A 21,302-nucleotide genomic window follows, 5' to 3' on the forward strand; every position below is an offset into this window, starting at 1 on the left:
CTATTTATCAGGGCTAGTCATGGTTAAATGAGATTATGAAAAGAGCTTACCAAAATGCCCAGAATATTACTACTGCTTAAGAAATAACGGCTCCTATTATCGCCTCTATTTTCCTTCTCTCCTCTTCTTCTCTGCATTAGTCCCAGCAGTCAGTGGAGAAACCTACCCAGTGACTGGCCCTGGAAATGGAGACACAGGCCAGACAGGATGGAGGACCCCGAGCAAGGGGGCAGGAGGAGAAGGGGCAGAACGCAGAGACGGACAGGGAGGGCCCTAACGCGGAAGGTGCCTGAGGCAGGCAAGCACTGTAGGGATTGAGACTGGTTTCACATCACTCTGAGAAGAGCAAAATCGTAAGAAAATAAATTTAAACAAGTACGTAAAAAGATCCTTGAGGGATCTTCCAGGTCAGCATAGTATCGTATAATTATCCAAACATTTGACACATAAAGCAACAGACATTACAAATAAATATCTACTTGTAGGAAACCAAATCAAAAAGAAGTCAGTTCAGCTAAAGTAAAAATGGAAAGAACTTTAAATAACAGGAATGGGAGACATTTTCTCCCTCATCATAATTAACTCAGGGCCTTTCCAGATCCTCCAAAAAACACCTGAGGATAATGAACCATGCTGTGTGCACTGAGGTTATCCCTCCACCCAACAGTTCTTAAGTCACACGGTCTATGCCACGCTCTGTACGAGGTGCTGACCAAGAAGGAATTTAATCCACACAGAGATGGAATCACGGGGCTTGGTTTAAGAGGTTAACCTTTTGAGATTTACCCAAGTAACAAGGGAACAGGAAAGCATGCAGATAAATAAGGATATTTACTTCTAAAGCAAAAGACGTCTGAACTAGCAAGCAGAGAACGGATGCAAGTTAAATGCAGAGTTCAACTTGGAGGAGCTGTGGCAAATTACCTTTAAAGAGAATGTTCACTGCAGACCTGTCTGTAATGGTGATACATCAGAAACAACCTGTATAGTCTGAGGGACACTGTCAGGCAGAAGTGACATCAACTTTGGTGGTGGTTGTTCAGTCGCTCGGTCGTGTCCCCGTGTACGACCCCATGGACTGCAGCACACCAGGTTCCCTGTCCTTCACCATCTCCCGGAGTTTGCTCAAACTCGTGTCAAACTCCCAGAGTTTGCTCAGACTGAGTCGGTGATGCCATCCAACCATCTCATCCTCTGTCACCCCCTTCTCCTCCGGCTTTCAATTTTTCCCAGCATAGCTGGAGTCAGACCAAAAGTTAATTTCAGCGCTTCTGTTCTATTTGCCGTCAGTCTGGCTAAACCATTTGACTCACTTTCACTCTCTTCACTGGCTAAACCACTTAGCTTGTCTCACGTCTGCTCCCACGTCCGGAGAGGAGGGCAGTGTTGGCTGGGAGCTCCTCTCTCCCTCCCTCCCAGCCGTCGACCAGCCCCCTTCTCGGTGACGTGCGGTCCCTCCAGGGAGCCGGGGTACCACGCACTGCTGAAGCCTCCATGCTCCCCAACCGCAGGCACCAGGCTCTGCAGCTGCAGCTCCCTTACCCCCAACTGCTCTCCACGGCCCCTTTTCGTCAATGCTTCCGATTTCTGGCAATGTACTCTTCCTCCCAAACTGCTTAGATGCTGTCACTTCACTAGATGATAAACTCTCACTGAAGAAGAACCAGAATGTTTTCGCAAACAGAACCAAAGGGTTCAAAATACTTTTAATGAACTCAACTGCAGTGGTCAGTTTGGGGCAATTTTTAAAATACTGTTTATTTTATATTGGAGAAAAGACAACTAACAATGCTGTGATGGTTTCAAGTGGACAGCAAAGGCACTTGGCATTACTACCCAGCACTCAAACCTCACTTCCTCCCCATCTTAGCCGAATGGCCTTGTGCAAGTTACTTAAACAACTCCAGTCTCCTCTTTTGTACAGCCTGCTTCCAGCACTGTTACAAGCTTAAAGGGGCAAAATAAACTTCAAATAGCCAGCTGAATGCCTAGATACATCCTTCACTAAAACATCTTTGTTTTTGTCTCTTTTCCTGTCATGTAAGAAATTATTTTTATTCTAGCCCATTTCACAATCATTCAAATAATGAAAATTACTTGGGTTAAATAATTTAAGATGCATTAAAGCACTATAAAAATGCAATAAACACTACTGTTCTTCCTTCCATTATAGAAAAATAAAATATAAAGTTGAAAAAACTTACTGTTGGAAATGTGTACAGACTATTACTATCAATAATACACCATCCGGATATATTACTTTTTAGAAGATTTGGACAAGGTAATCATCATTAGAGAATGAAGTAAAGAAAATGGAAGTGGCATATTATCCCTGGTAAATGACAGTAATAAATTTTAAAGAGTAAAGTATTTTAATATAGTAAACCATATATGTACTGTTATATTTTCTCAGTTGTATAAAGTATTACTAAAGAACAGGGGTTTTTTGGTTTTTTTGTTTGGTGTTGAAAGTACAATAAATGAGGGACTAGTTCTTAAAATGAGGATTAGAGGAAGTTCTGGAAATTCATGTTTAAGAATTTTAGAAAGATGAAAAAGGGAAGGACAGTTCCAAAAATATATCCATATTGTTTTAAAAGGAACATTTTGAACAAGTGATTTTATTTCTTTCCAGCTCCTAAACTTAATATCAGATGAAGTTAAATATATCGCTCTGAAATTGTTTTCTGATTACCTATACTGTAGAAAGATATGGAATACTTATAACACGCTAAATAAATATACAAATAAACAGAAAGTCCACACAGTTAATGCCATAGGTGAATGTAAACTACACAGCTACCTTTATAGCTCTCTTCTGTTACAGGACTTATTATTGATACGCTCTTTTCCCCAGTAAAGAAATAGAGATTTCTGAGAAAAAAAGACCCACCGTGACAAAAGCGAGAAAAAAAGACCCACCGCGACAAAAGCGGACGAGAGAGCCGGCCTGGAACAACGCGTACCCTAAGCGAGCGCTCTACAGCTGGTCAGATTCCATTTCCTTCCTCAGGCCTTTGGCCTGGCAGTGTCGCCTGAATCTTCAGTTTTTCTGAACCTACCTTGGCCTCTGTGCTAACGCCTCTCATCAGGTTGCAGTGAGACTTGATGATCAACAGAGACGCGTAAGAGGTCCATCCCACGAAACCAAGGACGACGTTGAAAGCCAGGAAGAACCTGTCATAGGTGTGGTAGTAGGCCAGGCCTCTCAGGGCGAGGTGGATCAGCTGCCGACAGAGCGAGACCTGGAGGGAGCGGGGGCACAGCGGCCACGCGGAAAGGAGAGAACCAGGCGTCAGGGGGAGGGAAGGTACTACAGTTAACGTAACTGCAGACGGCACAGCAAAAACAGATTCTGGTTGTTCAAGGGTCTTCTTGCAAGGGATAAATAAGAAAAAAATCCTGAATAAAATAAAATTTAAAATCTTGATAAGAAAGGATATTTTAAGTGCAAACTATCGATGAGATGTGTAGTGACTTTACATGATTCATTTTGTGAATTCATTCTCTTCAGAGGACACATGAAGGAAATGGCTCTTTAACTCACAGACTTAGCGGGTGAACATGTGGTTGCTGGGGAGGCGGGAGGGGACAATCAGGGAGTCTGGGATGGACACGTACACACTGCTGTATTTAAAATGCATAACCAACAAGGGCCTACGACGTAGCACGGGGAACTCCGCCCACTTACGCGGCAGCCTGGCTGAGAAGGCAGTCTGGGGGAGAATGGGTACATGTATGTGTATGGCTGAGGCCCTTCGCTGCTCACCTGAAACTATCCCACCAGTGTTCCTTGGCTACACCCTAATACAAAGTAAAAATATTTTTTAAAAAATGGCTCTATATGTCCCTAACAGAAAGGCCCATATTTATATTTTTTTACTTTATTATTATTAGATTACCCAAATCAGTTATAAAGTGAAAGTCACTCAGTTGTGTCCAACTCTTTGTGACCCCATGGACTATACAGTCCATGGAATTCTCCAGGCCAGAATACTGGAGTGGGTAGCCTTTCCCTTTACCAGGGGATCTTCCCAATCCAATCAGTTACAAAACATTATTAAAATAGCTTAATATTTAAGAGGAGAGTAATTTGCCATTGAAAAACTATAATAAAAATAAGCATTAGAAATGCCATTGTACTACTTAGGCAATTTTAGAAATGAAAATAGAATTCTCTTTTACTTTAAACTTTTATGACCATTTAACAAAGAGGAAAATTTATAAAAAAGACAACGGGGTAGGAATTGGGAAAAGTCAAAGCTTCAGAATAAACTATTAAATTTATAATAGTGTGAAAGTGAAAGAAAGTGAAAGTGAAGTCGCTCAGTTGTGTCCAACTCTTTTCGACCCCATGGACTGTAGCCCACAAGGCTCCTCCATCCATGGGATTCTCCAGGCAAGAGTACTGCAGTGGGTTGCCATTTCCTTTTCCAGAGGATCTTCCCCACCCAGGGATCGAACGCAGGTCTCCCGCATGGCAGGCAGATGCTTTGACCTCAGCTACCAGGGAAACCACATGATAGTGTGAAGCCAGCTCTAAATGTACGAGTATGTCACGTTCTAAAATACCACGCATAAGCAGGATGACAGAGGCTTGGGACATACTTTCTCATTACAGAAAATAGCAATCGTTCATTAACAACATTAACCTAAAAAAGTTCACCTACAACATTGTCTGAAATTAGAGAAGTCTATCCATGGGGCCAAAGCAGCTGCTTCTGAAATTCAGCCCTTCCATGCAGGGTCAGGACAGCTCCCTGGCTGGCTCACTCTGCTCTCATCATATCTGCCCCTCTCCATACCTGAACGATCAGCTATTTATACACACAAGGCCTGCATACTTACTGCTTCATCATACTTTTTCTGTTTTATGTAGTATCTTGCTTTTCTTAAAATGTTGGCCTGTTTAGTATCAGATAGCGACCTATAAAAGAGAAAAAAAAAAAGGCTTAGGTTTAAAATGTTTTCTCATTTCAATTATATTTTTGCTTTTTTTTTGCTTGATTGAAAATAAAAGAATAGAATAGTGAAAATTGAGAAAGAGGGAAAGAAACAAACTCTGAGCCAAACTGCATCTTTGCTGGTTATCTGAACTCTCCCGAGAAATAGTTTATAGTTAAATTTGGTTTTCTGGACTCAAAGTTGCAACTGCCAAACTCCACTTAAAACAGTCACACAACACATCACTGGAAGAAATGGAATGCTCTGGCTAACAAAGAAAAGTATGATTAGATCAATAGAATCAGTGAAACAGCAAACGAGTGATGTGCATTACAACACTCAGCCCTCTCACGCTTGTGGTAGATGTAACAGACAGGGCGGATTCATTACCCTATCTTGTGTCCCTGGGGGTTTCCCTGTGGCTCAGCTGGGAAAGAACCCACCTGTAGTGCAGGAGACCCTGGCTAGATTCCTGGGTCGGGAAGACCTGCTGGAGAAGGGATGGGCTACCCACTCCAGAATTCTTGGGCTTCCCTTGTGGCTCAGCTGGTAAAGAATCTGCCTGCAGTGTGGGAGGCTTGGGTTCAGTTGTCCCTGAGCCAGACAGGGCCCGACAGTTTTCATTATCAAAGAGAGCTGGGCAGAGCTTAACCAGCAAGTAGTCAGTCAAAAATCTGAATCGATTTGCAATTTTGGTACTCTACCATATACTTTTTTGGTTTCCCTATCTTTCATTTCTCTTTCTACCGTTTCCCTACCCTGTTTTACCACAGTAAAAACCTTAAAGACACAGGAACAACACTCCTAATACTGCATAAGTAATTTTTAAATAAGTATAAACACAAAATTGAACACAAACTGCTTAACTAGAATCTACATTCCTAAAGTGCATACCTTTACATTATAAAAGTGTAAAAATGTTGAAGAATGTATTAGGTCAGATCATATGACGCTGATGTTTCTGTACGTCAAAAACTACTAAAAATTTTTTGACAATTTCATATAGCTCAACATATAATCACTTGTCTTTTTTCTACTTGGTTTCAGTAGCTTCTAAAGAGGTAAGATGGTGACTTGCAGGAAAGTCCTCTTTACGCATTGTTATTAATTTGGGTGGGTCACAGACATCTTTCAGGATCTGAAACTCACTCCAGAGTTTTCAAAATAAACATGATTCAAAATCTTACATAAGATTTTAAGAAAATTCAAGAACCATAGAAACTCATCTGTGAGCTCCCTCGAGTTCTGTACAGACCCCTGACTAAGAAGAACCCGTGCCCACTTTGAGGAATCTCAGATCCTCCAACTCATGGGAACCCACACACTCTGTCAGGGCTTCCCTGTAGCTCATATGGTAATGAATCTGCCTGCCATGCAGGAGACCTGGATTCGATCCCTGGGTGAGGAAGATCCTCTGGAGAAGGGGATGGCAACCCACTCCAGTAACCTTGCCTGGAGAACCCATGGACAGAGCAGCCTGGGGGCTGCAGTCCGTGGGTAGCAAAGAGTCAGACATGACCGAACGACTAACACTACTGTTAAACACTTCACCAGACTGGAGGAAGATCCCGGGACTCACTGGGATTTGGAGGAAAAGGTACCAGGAAGCAGGAATTCATGAAGAAAAATAAGTTACTTCAAAATGTTGCCATGACCCAGTTCTCTGTCTTTCAGACACCTCGCAGTTTGGAATATCTTCTTAGAAGTCTCAGAAATGGAATTACTGGGCCAAAGGGCACAGGCACTCATTGAAGGCTACATCTAAGATGTAATTCCAAAGTTCTAAAGAAACCTCCTAAGATGATCTCCCTTCTCCTTGTTCTAATCCACTCCACATCCTAAAATCTTCTAATGAACTTGACATTGAGATGGGCATCTTATTGTCTACTTCATCAGTTCTAAACTTCCTGGACTACTGATGACCATCTCCTTCTATTCTATTTAATTTCCTGTTATCCCAAATATAAACTCTCAGCTTTATAAAATGGTTAAGCTTTTCAATCATCATCTATCTCGCATTCACGTCTGAGTTATTATTCATAAGGATCCTCTTGTCTCTGCTTTCCAAAATCAAATCTGCATCATCCTTTATGACCCACTCCAAATTTCACCTCACGCCATTAGCACTTTAGTGTGGTCTAATCACCAATTCATTTCTCTCCAACTAAATTTTAACCTCCATGCAGGCCGTTAATTATTTTCATTAATATCAATAATGCTTAGGAAAGTGCAAAGCACATCAATCAATATATCTTAATTGATTAAAGTGCCATCAAAATATCGCAGACCTAAAACAGGAAGAGAACAGAGGCGTGCTCGCTGCTCTTCTGAAAGCACCTAACACTTTCTAAAAAGAGGGGAAAAGCTTGTCCAGAAATTAATTCCTGGACATCAGAATGTTCATTAAAATGTTCTAAACAAACCTCACTGGAGCATTATGACATTAAAGACTCTTATTCCCCATGTAATTTGTTTTTTAGTTTTCTGTTAAGTTGAGAAGGATACAAAATAAGTCTTAGTATCACGTATTTTAAATATAAAGAAACTTTATGAAAAATGGAAAGTCCAGAATTAAGGTACGATATTTTAACATCATGGAAAAAAAGACAAAACAAATAACAACAATAAGCTAAGTGGGGGGTTGGCAAGGAAGTAGTCAAAGGAGCAGCACATATAAATTAAAGTGAAGAAGGGGTCTGTGTGCTCCATACAGGTAAATCTTGAATATCAAACTGAACAGAAAAAGGAGAACTGTAAAAAAAAAAAAAAAAAAGAACAGATTTTAAAAATGGGGATTCAATGATATTACACCATTTTATTTCTTAAGAGAAAGAAGATCTAAAGAAATATGGTAAAATGTTGACATTTCTAAAACCTGGATTGTAGGCACAAAGATTTTTATTATAGTCTTTATTCTTCTCAGTGTGAAGAGTTTCATAATTAAAATCGAAAAGATGTTAGCAAAAGGGATATATACACAGACATACGTGTGCACTCAAGATGCACCTACAGACATGAGAGACTGCAGCCTTGCCCACAGGAGCAAAGGCTGTGAAGGACGGAGCACAGGCACGGGGACGTCCCGTGGTCATCTGTGTGGTTTTTTATTGTGGAGATGCATTACTTTCTCATTCATATTTGATGAGCCAGATTTTTTAAATAAAATAATTAAAACATTAAAATTTAACCACAGCTTGATGGAAAAACTCAGGCATGCCAATGCTCCCACCAGTAACAATCTGAAAGCCTGACCAAACAAAAGAGGGTGGGACTAACGGAGAGGGCAGCATGGAGACGCATGTATCACCGTGTGGAAGTTAGACAGCCAGTGGGAATTTGCTGTCTGACACACGGAGCTCAAATCCGGGGCTCTGTGGCAACCTAGAGGGGTGGGATGGGGTGGCATGCGGGAGGAGGGTTCCAGAGGAGGGACATACATGCGGCTGACTCCTGCTGAGGCATGGCAGAGACAACACAGTGTTGTAACTAGCCTCCGATTACCTTCTTTAAATAAAATTTTTAAAAATAATTAAATTTAAAGGTACTGGAGAGCTAGCAGACCATCAAGAATTGAAGAGCTGGGAGCCTAGGAGAAGAAAACCACACAGAAGGAAACCAACATTCTAAAAACTGTGACCCTTTGAACATCCCGATACCAGGAAAAACACTGAGAGCCTGGGCAGACAGCCGCTGCTGAGACCCAGAGAGTCCAGCAAAGCCCCCGGCAATGTGACCAGACTGCAGAGACAAAAATGCGGCAGCCCATGCAGCCAGGACTTGGGGACCCAAAAGAGAATGAAACAAATAAAGACTAAAGAGAATAAAATAAATTAAAAGACAAGAGAATAAAAATATACAACGTTCATTCTGGATTTTTAAAAAAGACACGAAAAGAAAGCTATCTGGAATTACTTTACCTACTTTAATACAGATTTTGAAGTGAAGTCTGAAGATGAATGAGAGGAGTTTTATAAGAAGAATTTATACGTGGAAAACTCAGATAAAAAAACAGAGGCCAAGTCCTGGTAAGAGGGGAGATGAACTTTAACATCAAGTTTTAAAAGAATCTATTATCAACATGCTAAGCTTAGCTAAAAAGTAAAAAGAATATAAATATTAGTTGTGCACGTTTCTTTGCTGTGCTTGCTATTGTTCCATTCTTCTCATGTAGTTGTTTGAATGCTGTAGAAGAAACTAAATCACGTTTCAGGATTAACACGAATTTCATCATCAGTTTTTCAGGGTAAACTAGTATTTGGAGAGTGAAATCGCTGTAAAAGGCTACCCTTTGAAGTATTACATCTTATCCACTACATTTTTATTACAAAGATATTTCACTTGCTTTAGAGATCTACCTAATGATATTTAGAACATTCTTTTTTAGAATATCTATTTAAAGGACATTATCAAGAAGACAAAGACAGAAAAACGGGATGAAAAATTATTTCTAGAATAATCAGCATTCCTTTAGACTGACCAATGATGTAGAAGCTTATATTATATTTCATGTCACAATAAAGTAAATATTTTCCTATGTAGGTATATGATGTATAAAAGTTACTCTTTTAATGATTATTTTGAGTTTAAGGTAGAAAATTACACTTACAGTAAATAGTAAGAAAGACAGATGAAGTGGTAGAAAGATTCACATTAAAACCAATATTTAAATTTGCTCTAAGGTAGAAATGAGAAGTTTTTTTAAAGCTAAAGCAAATGAAGTATTACTAAGTATTAGAGGAACATGTGGAGAAGGCAATGGCACCCCACTCCAGTACTCTTGCCTGAAAATCCCATGGGCGCAGGAGCCTGGTGGGCTGCAGTCCATGGGGTCACAAAGAGTCGGACACGACTGAGCGACTTCACTTTCACTTTTCACTTTCATGCATTGGAGAAGGAAATGGCAACCCACTCCAGTGTTCTTGCCTGGAGAATCCCAGGGACGGGGGAGCCTGCTGGGCTGCGGTCTATGGGGTCGCACAGAGTCGGACACGACTGAAGCGACTTAGCAGCAGCAGCAGCAGCAGCAGCAGCAGAGGAACAATGGAAACAGAAACGACTGAAGCCTTATTAAAATACCCTGAGGTGAACAACTATCCCTTATAATCCTTATAATTTTTTTTTCAACTAAACTGAGGCACTTTTGAGAGCAGCATGAAAATGAATAAAGGAAATAGCATCTAAGTGAAGGAAGCCCCGATCACTGGCCGCTGCTCGCCGAGCCGGGCAGGAGGAAAGGTGTCCTCCCGGCCCAGCAAGAGCGCGCGCCGCCCGGCCGCCAAGGAGGAGCCGCGCAGCCCTGCCCGAGCCCTCCCTTCCGTTGCGGCACGCCCCTCCTCCGCTCTACAGGTGCGCCTACGCTTCACCATTGTCTGCTTGTCCCAAGTTGCAATTCTCTGCTATTCCAAGATAAACTCCTTTTGCTGGTTAAAAAAAAAAAAAAAGGTCTAAGGGAGGACCTTTAATCTGTATCAGACTGAAAGAAATGTAAAAAAATATATATATATCTTTTATTATTTTAGTGGAAAAACATATTGAAATATTTTAACATTTATTTCCGCTCCCTGAATTTATATGGTGATTTTTAAGTAAAATATATTAACAAAATGTTTTGGCTTCAAATGGCAAGATATTAATATACTATCCCAGGTGGATAACCCACCTGCCAATGCAGGAGACTTAAAGACACCTGGGTTCAATTCCTGGGTTGGGAAGATCCCCCAGGAGGAGGGCATGGCAGCCGCCTCCAGCATCCCTTGGACAGAGGGGCCGGGTGGGCTGCAGCCCAGGGGGTCGCAAAGACTGAAGCAGCAAAAGCACACAGCACAATATAATGTCTCCTTCCCGTCTCCATTTTTTCCTATGCTATCTCTTAAGAGACCTTTCTTATTTCATGGAATTTTTTTTTTTTTTTTTTTTTTTACTCTGGCCTCTATAGTACACAATTTTCAAATAGGGTATGTTTTTCCTCCAAGTCACCTTCGCAGGCAAACTACTTTTTCTAGTCATGCAGCCCCACCTGCTGGTCACTTCTAGGCATAGCTTTAGGGTCCATTAGACCCAATTTTAGTTTTGAGGGGTTTTTTTGAGCAGTTCTATCTGTCATGAGCATTTCATGATTTTTATTCTTCCTTGGAGGTCTTTAAAATATACAAGAAAATAAAATTTACTTACTTTTAAATAACAGAATAAAATGCTGCTTAGTCGCTTCAGTCGTGTCCAACTCTGTGCAACCCTATGGACTGCAGGGCTCCTCTGTCCATGGGATTCTCCAGATGAGAAGACTGGAGTAGGTGGCTATGCCCTCCTCCAGGGGATCTTCCCCGCCCAGGGGTCGAACCCGGGTCTCCTGCACTGCAGGCAGAGTCTTTACCACTGAGCCACCAGGGAACACATGGATCCACTGGCCCCTTTAACAAGTTTAAGATGTAAGATTCTAGCAATCTTGTTTTTCTGAATCTTGATGATACATTTACTATTTCATCACCCTAAGAACTATGACATTATTCATCAATTACTCATGCTAAAAAAGACTAAATAAGACAACGGAAGAATGGTAAAGAGACATTAATAAACCAAAATCTAGTGATGCTGGTGAAATTGATCACCTGAGCAAAATCTCAAGACTGAATTTTCAGTTCTCAATACCTCAGAGATAAATTTTCTCACACGTACCAATGAGTGAACAATATATTTATAAGAAAAAAAAATACAGTACTTATTCAAGAAGGAAGGATTTCATTGAACAATTACTTGTAACAAGAACCTGAGTGAGTGAGTGATAGTCGCTCAGTCTGTCTGACTCTTTGCGACCCCATGGACTGTAGCCTGTCAGGCTCCTCCGTCCATGGAATTCTCCAGGCAAGAATACTGGAGTGGGTTGCTATTTCCTTCTCCTGGGGATCTTCCCAACCCAGGGACTGAACCCGGGTCTCCCACATTGCCAGCAGTCACCAGGGAAGCTCTGTTGTACAAAAAGAATGTGTAACCTCAGTATACTTTCATCTTTTATAATGTTTATGTGCCAATAATTATATTGTAGTTTCAAAGCAGACAATGTTGACATTAGGTGAATATATAAAGGTGACTGAAAGAGATGTGTAGAAATGACAAAAAAACTCATTGGAATAGAGAAAATTAAAGAACCCATTGTACTCAAATGATAAATGATGATAACTGTTTTTCCTGGTATACTGAGCATCTATAATACGAAAAACAGGATACTACTCATAATATTTAGAAATAAAATATCTAGGAATAAAATAATGAGAAATGTATATTGGGTGAAGAATGATAAAATTTTACTTAGGGATATAACAGAAGATATAAATAAATAATATTCAATACTGTAAAAAATGTCAATTCTCTCCAACTGCTTCCTAAGTATATTAAAATAACTAAAGAATTTTATATACAACTGAACATGATTCTAAAATTTATATGAAAGAAGAAACTTCTTTTTTATCTGTGCCCATAGACTGCATGACTTTATGATTCATGCCAATGATTAAAGTATCTATCTTTTAAATCACTTTAATATTCACCATTTTTATTACTTATCTATTTTGCTGCGTTGCACAGCTTGCATACTTTTAGTTCCCCGCCAGGGATGGAGCTTGGCCCACATCAGGGAAGCACCAGGCCCCAACCACTGTGCCACCAGGGATTTTCTATTTTTTATTTCTTTTTAAATTATATTTTATAAAAGCTATATATATTAATATATTTGGGCTTCCCAGGTGGCATTAGTGGTAAAGAAGCCAAGTGTCAATGCAGAAGACATAAGAGACACGGGTTCAATCCCTGGGTTGGGAAGATCCTTTGGAGAAGGAAATGGCTACCCACTCCAGTATTCTTGCCTGGAGAATCCTATGGACAGAGGAGCCTGGCAGGCTACAGTCCATAGGGTAGCAAAGAGTTGAACACGACTAAAGAAAATTCTGAAAGACATGGAAACACCAGACTACCTGACCTGCTTCCTGAGAGAAATCTGTATGCAGGTCAAAAAGCAACAGTTAGAACTGGACATGGAACATCAGACTGGTTACAAATCCGGAAAGGAGTACGTCAAGGCTATATATGGGTCATGCTGCTTATTTAACTTCTATGCAGAGTACATCATGAGAAATGCCAGGCTTGATGAAGCACAAGCTGGAATCAAGATTGCCAGGAGAAATATCAATAACCTCAGATATGCAGATGACACCACCCTTATGGCAGAAAGGGAAGAGGAACTAAAGAGCCTCTTGATGAAAGTGAAAGAGGAGAGTGAAAACGTTGGCTTAAAACTCAACGTACCGAAAACTAAGATCATGGCATCTGGTCCCATCACTTCATGGCAAATAGATGGGGAAACAATGGAAACAGTGACAGACTTTATTTTTGGGGGGCTCCAAAATCACTGCAGATAGTAACTGCAGTCATGAAATTAAATTACACTTGCTCCTTGGAAGAAAAGCTATGACAAATCTAGATAGCATATTAAAAAGCAGACATCACTTTGCCAACCAACATCCATATAGTCAAGGCTATGGTTTTTCCAGTAGTCATGTATGGATGTGAGAGTTGGACTACAAAGAAAACTGAGCACCGAAGAATTGATGCTTTTGAACTGTGGTGTTGGAGAAGACTCTTGAGAGTCCCTTGGACTGCAAGGAGATCCAACCAGTCCATCCTAAAGGAGATCAGTCCTGAATATTCATTGGAAGGACTGATGCTGAAGCTGAAACTCCAATATTTTGGCCACCTAATGCAAAGAACTGACTCATTTGAAAAGACCCTGATGCTGGGAAAGATTGAAGGCAGGAGGAGAAGGGGATGATGGAGGATGAGATGGTTAGATGGCATCACCGACTCGATGGACATGAGTTTGATTAAGCTCCGGGAGTTGGTGATGGACAGGGAGGCGTCGTGGTGTGCTGCAGTCCACGGGGTCGCAAAGAGTCAGACACGACTGAGAGACTGAACTGAACTGAACTGAAAGTGCCTTACACACACACACACACACACACACACATATACACAAATATAATTTTTAATAATAATAAATAGTACAGAGGGGCATAATGACAACCAATAAATCTCTGCCCCATCATTCTCAACTCTCAGCTTCCCAATACAGAAATGAACCCCTCCCTATGTCTGCTCTGACCAAGTCGTCTCCCTCAGTTGTTCCAAATCACGTCACATCTTCGGTTGTCACACACTGTAAACAAATGTTTCCTTTTCCTAAAGTTTCCACTGCAAGAGGGATGAAGAAATGATGACTTCTAGTGTTTCCTCTAGCTCCTCATCAATCCATATATTACTGAAAATCCATTTCACTTCATTTGAGGTCTACTTGCTGTTCTAATTTGGAAGACTGGCCTCCCCTTTCCTCATTCCTGTACAATTTATCATTCCATGAGGTTTTAGACACATTTCCCATTTTTAAACAATGCACCCTATACTCCTCCTTTTGTAAAGTTTGAGCCACTTTTTGTCTTATGGATAAAACAGCTTCTCAGATACTTCTGAGGATTTCAAGACTTTAATGTTTTTCATCCTTTGCTATTCCTTCAACTATCTATTTCCTCGTAAGTTAATTTTTTATTTTATCTTGGGCTTTTTTGGTCATGCTGCAGGCTTTTGACACGTGGTGCTTTTCAGCCAGAAAAGTTTGCAGGCAGGATGGGTGAGCCAATGGATGAGAATCAGCCCTTCTGTCAGGTCCCCAGCTGACACAAAGCTAGCAGCGGCTGCCAGGCAGGTGCTGAGCTTCAGAGCAGGGCAAGGTCACGGTCAGCTTCCGGGCTGAGGGGAAGAAATCAGGCAACGTGCACTTGAACCTCCTGCAGAAGAGCATCTCCCTGGTAAGTCTTTGTAAGGTTGTTGACCTAAGGTAGCTGTTATTTTCAACGTCCTGTGTATTTTCTTCATACCAAGAATTGATAAAATATTTATTTAGTTATTTATTTAGTTAGGTCTGACTATACTACTGTGTTATTAATAAACAGATGCATATGATATCTATATGATATACTATAGGGAACATTCCAATTGGTGGATTAGAATTCTAACTCTAATTCTAATTGATAAAGACTTGGCTTATAGTCTTTATAAGCATATGTGATGACCTTACAGCTAGGGACACTCTCCAAATGATAATTCTACCTTTGACATATATAATTAGTATAATATTTCACTAACATTATTATATATATCATTATATTATATAATTAATTTTGACTTGTGAAATCCTAATTTCGCTTTGTTTTTGCTCCCCTACACACACACACACGCGCACAGAAGCAAGCTGCCATGCTGACTGGTAATTACGTGATTTCGAGGGTAAACGCTTCGAGTTCGCGACTGTTACACCAGTGCTGTGTTGTTGCCGTCGTTCAGTCACTAAGTCGTGTCTGACTCTTTACAGCCCCGTGAACTATATACGCCAGGCTTCTCTGTCCTTCACTATCTCCCTGAGTTTGTTCAAATTCATGTTCATTGAGTCAGTGATGCCATCCAACCATCTCATTCGTATCCTCCTCTTCCCCTCCTGACCTGATCTTTCCGAGCATCAGGGTCTTTTCCAATGAGTCAGCTCTTCGCATCATGTGGCCAAAGTATTGGAGTTTCAGTTTTAGCATCAGTTCTTCCAATGAATATTCAGGGTTGATTTCCTTTAGGATTGACCACTAGTGCTATATGGAGAAGGAAATGGCAACCTACTCCAGTATTTTTGCCTGAAGAATCCCATGGACAGAAGAGCCTGGCGGGTTAAAGTCCATGGGTTGCAGAGTCAGATACAACTGAAGCGACTCAGCACACACTAGTGCTATAGAAGATGGGTTCCCAGGTGGTGCTAGTGGAAAAGAACCTGCCTGCCAATGCAGGAGATGCAGGAGATGTGGGTTCGATTCCTGGCTTGGGAAGATCCCCTGGAGGAGGGCACGGCAGCCCACTGCAGTATTCCTGCCTGGAGAATCCCATGGACAGAGGAGCCTGGTGGGCCACAGTCCATGGGGTCGCAAAGAGTTGGATACACCTGAAGCAACTTAGCACGCTGTGTAAGTTGTCAAAAACGACTCCAGTGAAGTCACGCAATCACATCCCTACTACCCATATTTGAAACAAATTTTATTTATTTTGGTCAAGAGAAAAATCCTTCCTAATTCAATGGGAATCCTTGCTAACTGCACACGATGCCCCAGGAGGCGCCCACCAGAGTGGATCAGCCAGGTTTTGTCTCAAATAACCCCGTTCCCAGTTCAAGGAAAGCACATCTTTCTGGGATGGGACAATCTGCTCCCCACCAAAACCTGCTCTTCTCTTTGCCCAAGCAGTTGTCAGTGTTTCCCAGAAGTAGACCATTGGCCTTTTCACTTCATACGTTCACCCTAGGCCTCCTACACGTGCAATGGTTTCCACCACCATCTTTATGCTGATGGCTCCGATATCCTCCTAACCAACTCTCATCTCTATCTTGTGATCCAAATCCCTATTTCTAACTAATTCATGTATCTTCAAATGCAAGTTGAGCTCAGTAGCCTCCAGCCTCACCTCTCACGCCAGCTCTCCTTTCTTTCTGTAAGCCAGAATGGCATGAGCATCTCCCTCCTCGGCCAGGCTAAGAGCCGCACCCCTCCCCAGTCAAGCCGTGCTGAGTTTATCTCCTTCATGCTTCCTGTCTTTCTACACCCCTGTATCCCCTCTACGAGCCACTCAAAGGTATACAGCACCTGGTTCATTACTTGCAAAATGACAGAAGAGGCTTTCATTTGGTATATGACACTCATGTACACAAAAGAGACAAATTTTCTAAGAACCTAATCTATTGTGTCAAGCATTCAAACTCAATGGAAAATTCTTTCCTACAAGTTAATAAAAAACATAAGAGACTTACTTAAATGGTGTAAACAAAAACGATAAAGTAGCTTCTTTTTTCTGAGTCATTTTTACCTGGGAACCAAGCGTGAAAATATTTTATATTAGATAAGAGAAAAAAATGAACTAATTTCATTTCGAAATACAAATATCCATTAAAATGGTTCTTCAGCAATAGAAATAAATGGAATTTTGTGTTAGTATCCTACTTTATAAATATTTAAAGAAAATGTTAATGCTATATAGTACCATTACAACACGCTGAGGATGAAGTATATCAAGCCTGCAAAATGTCATATAATTAAGCTATACTTTTTAACTCTTAGGAAACAAAATAAGCCATGCTGCATTAACAGTATTATGAATAACAGCCAAGTTTCAGTAAAATGGTCATTTCTTTAAGTTGTTAATGCAAATAATAATATACGCAGAACGACATGAAATGCTGCAATCTCTAAAACTACTTCTACAAGGCAGATTCCATTGACAGAGACTTGGTTTGCAGTCTTTATAAGCATATGTGATATCTACCAATTCGGGACGCTCCTCAGAGCTAATTCTACACCCTCAAACTGATTCATGAAAAGTGCATCTCAGAAATGTGAAACTTCAGGACACTAGTCAAATACAAACAATTTAAAGATAATAAATAATGAAAATCATTTCTTAAAATGCAAAATCAAATATTTTCACAAGATATATTCAGTTTTAAAATTGGAATCATGTCCATATTTGTGTGTGGTCTTGTTTTACCTTGAACTGTTCAAGAATCTGTACTGCATTTGTAAACATGCTCTCTGCTTTGAAGAGATCAGAGGTATTAAGCATATCCACAGGAATGATTCCCTGTAAATAATAAACACTGGTTTAATATTAGCACTAACAAAGCTCAGGTTATTCTTATAAAACAAAACAGACTTACAAGGGAAGCAATAGAGATAAGACATATGGACAAATAAATTCTTAGAATAATTAAAAATATTTTTTTAAATTGTAACTGAAAAATGTTCTATTACTTTTCTAACAAAATACATATAATAAAATAAATAAAGCAAAAGAGATGAATTAAGTCCAATAAAACCTAAAATTTATCAAAAGATTGCTATATGGCAGGCAGTGCACTAAATGCTCTGCACACACGAAATGCTACTGTGGCGGGCCACAGCCAGCACACTAAAAAAAAGACATAAGAAAACAGGAGTGTGCTCTCAGGGCTTAGCTGCTAAATCTGTCCAGCTCTTGTGACCCCACAGACTGTAGCCCACCAGGCTCCTCTGTCTATGAGATTTTCCAGGCAATACTGAAGTGGTTTGCCATTTCCTTCTCCAGGGGATCTTCTTGACCCAGGGATCGAACCCGGGTTCTCCTGCACTGAAGGCAGGTTTCTTACCGACTGAGTGACCAGGGAAGCTCCACACTGTTACACTGTATGTAAAAGTGAGGCTGTTTTCTGCAACTCTGGTTTCAGTTACAGACACACACACACCTTTATGACTACAGGGTCAAACAACAGAGCTCTGAGGCAGATGATATTATTTTTTTAAACTTTGAGCTGAAGGGCTAAAAAGAATGGCTGATGGGAATGGATTCTGTTTGTCTTTTAGGTTTTCAGCATCCAGCTCCCATCTTAAAAACATTTCCATTGGAAGCTGAGATATTAGATGGAGCATAGTGGGTCTAACAAGGTCCCCTGCCTTCCCATACTGAAGGGTAGACAAGTAATCCAGGCTGGACCACTCAAATGCTAACAAACACTGGAATTTGAAGCTTTAGGGTCAAGGAACAGACGGTGCAACAGGCACAGTGCGGGTCGGTGACCCTGCAGACTGGCTCTGCCAAGGAACTGCAGTGACTTTCTTTGTCCTGAGTCTCTGGAGCACTGATCTAGCAAACCAGCAACATCTTTGTAATAAATTTTCTTTAAATGGATTCAGAAGCACATAAAAAGTAAATTTTACTGTACGATAATTTTTCTTTTATTCTGAGAGTTGATAAGAAAATTGTACTCTTTACCACTGAATTAAGAGGGAAGGGAACTCCAATAAGAGCTGCCATCAACGGTGCAACATCAGCCTGCAAACAGAAGACGTTAAATCTAAGACAGCGACAGATCAACAAGGACATTAAGTAATTTAATTTGTATAACTGTATTTTGAAAGATAACCATGATATCCATTTTAATCCATTATCATCAAATACTTATTCCATGCACAGTAGATATTGATCTCTAAAAAAATGTCATTTGCTAGAGGTACATGAATGTATGAAAACCTAAATTTGAAATCACTAGGAGCCCCAAAGTAAAACATATAAAACAGAAAAGTCACTTATTCTACAAGTTAAAAGCCTGACCACCTAATGTAACAGTTTTTGGGTATTATGACAAGGATGCTTACTAGACAGAAAATAAACAGCAAAAGTAGACTTCAACTAGATATATACACATATATTATATATTAATTAAAGAAAGAATACAGCAGAAGGAGGTTGGCTGGCCAGTCAGTGACGTCTAGAAAAAGGCATCAAGCAGGATAAGAGGCTCTTTAGACACAAGTCCTAGAGCACGGCTTTGGAGGCCTGGAGAACCCCAGGGACGGGGGAGCCTGGCGGGCTGCCGTCTATGGGGTCGCACAGAGTCAGACATGACTGAAGAGACTTAGCAACAGCAGCAGCAGCTCCAGGTCCAAGTGTCCAGAAGAGCGGTCCACGCATCCAGTCTCCATGGCCTCACCTCCCCATCCGTCCCTGGGCTGCTCTAACTTGTTTTCACTCTTTATCATCCTGTAGACTGCACTCACTACAGAACTAATAACCTCCATTTTCTACATCTAATTGATTACTTTTGTATTAGTCCCAATAATGTTTCAGGCAATCAAGTGCTTGGCTGTCAGAATGCCCAATTTCAAACACTTTGCTTGTGATCTCTGAGACCTTGGGCAGGTTATTTCAACTCTCCAATGCTTCAGTTTTCCTTGTCAGTTAAAAATTAAATAAAAGTTTCTCCCTTACAGAATTATGGCATGATCCAATGAGACAATTTATAAAGTACTAGTGTGTAATAATCCCACACTAACCAGCAGCTGCAGACGCTGCTGTGATTATAATGATCCGACCACTCGGCACTGTGCAGACCACCCCCTCTGGGTCTCTGTAACCCCACAGTTAGAGTCTCCAGTCTCCTACTTTCTCAGTTCAGTTCATTCAGTCACTCAGTCGTGTCCGACTCTTTGCGACCCCATGGACTGCAACACGCCAGGCTCCCTGTCCATCACCAACTCCCAGAGTCCACCCAACCTCACATCCTTTGAGTCGATGATGCCATCCAACCATCTCATCCTCTGTTGTTCCCCTTCTCCTCCTGCCCTCAATCTTTCCCAGCATCAGGGTCTTTTCCAATGACTCAGCTCTTCACTTCAGGTGGCCAAAGTACTGGAGTTTCAGCTTCAGCATCAGTCCTTCCAATGAACATTCAGAGCTGACTTCTCAAGCCCTCATTTAAAGTTGGAGTTTCATCCCAGGCTCTCAGTCTGTCTCACTTTCACCATCTACGTCCTCTTTACCAAGCCCCATCTCACAGAAAACTGACAACACCCCTGGCCGCCTGATTGCACCCTCTCCTTCCCCAGCCTCCACTGCTGGCCTCTGAATTGTCCTCCAACAGAGAGACGACCCTGTGGTAAAACCTCAGATCATGCCACCCCCAGGCTTCAAACACTAGGAGGGCTTCCCCCAACTTAAGGATGAACTCCACAGGCCCACGAGGCCCTGCATGGTCCAGCGTCTGCCTTCCGCCTCCCACTGAACCACGGTGTCTGTGCTCTGTTCACCCGCCTTCTTCAGGGTCCTTTGAAATGGCATGTGCCCCTCCCAGACCTCTGGGCACCCCCTGCCCCTTGGCCTGCGAAGCTCCCGCCTCCTGCCCTGGCCTGGCCTCGTCTACTCAGGCTCAGTCTCAGCTCAGGCCTCAGTTTCTCAGGAAGCCTTTGCTGACCACACAGCCCACCGGACAGATCTGCTCTACGCCTTCATGGCTTCCCAGGCCTCCTCTGCTGCACTTATCACCGCTATAATTTTACATTTATTTGTATGATAAGTAAAGATAAATGTAAAATTTATCTTATTCCTAAACTATAAGCTTCCTAGGGGAGGGACTGTGTCTCTTTTTTCTTCACCATTATAGCTGTCACATGAAGTTTAATGTTAGTATGTCAATGCTGAGTGTCAGTGCTAATGTTTGCACAGGGCTTAAACATACTGCAGACGCAGAACGACACTGGCGGAAGGGATGACTGCAGAACTCTCATCTAATGCAGGTCTGAAGCGGCGTTCAGAGAGCAATGGCATTCACTGTTTGATTACAATCCAGTCTGGCTATAAATAATACATGCTCTTATTTTATGAACTTCAAGATATTCCTATCCCTCTGACAGTGGTTTTTATTGCAAATTAATAGACTGCTATCCAATTCTACACATTTTCATTTGTTTGGGTAATAA

The 21,302-nt window shown here is 41.2% G+C and overlaps 1 protein-coding gene across 5 annotated transcripts in view; it reads right to left on the reverse strand.

Annotated features, from left to right (window-relative positions):
* The window catches only part of PIGN (phosphatidylinositol glycan anchor biosynthesis class N), a 106,515-nt gene that overhangs the window by 60,256 nt on the left and 24,957 nt on the right, over positions 1-21,302 (reverse strand). For all 5 annotated transcript variants that reach the window (XM_070362065.1, XM_070362068.1, XM_070362064.1 and 2 more), the window contains 5 exons: positions 18,820-18,879; positions 17,560-17,652; positions 16,826-16,881; positions 4,849-4,927; positions 3,063-3,245 (listed from right to left, as the gene is read on the reverse strand). In XM_070362065.1, coding sequence (XP_070218166.1) covers positions 3,063-3,245; positions 4,849-4,927; positions 16,826-16,881; positions 17,560-17,652; positions 18,820-18,879 — 471 coding nt within the window. The remainder of the gene's footprint in view (positions 1-3,062; positions 3,246-4,848; positions 4,928-16,825; positions 16,882-17,559; positions 17,653-18,819; positions 18,880-21,302) is intronic.

Source organism: Bos mutus, chromosome 24 (genome assembly GCF_027580195.1).
Source record: "Bos mutus isolate GX-2022 chromosome 24, NWIPB_WYAK_1.1, whole genome shotgun sequence".
NCBI classification, from domain to species: domain Eukaryota; kingdom Metazoa; phylum Chordata; class Mammalia; order Artiodactyla; family Bovidae; genus Bos; species Bos mutus.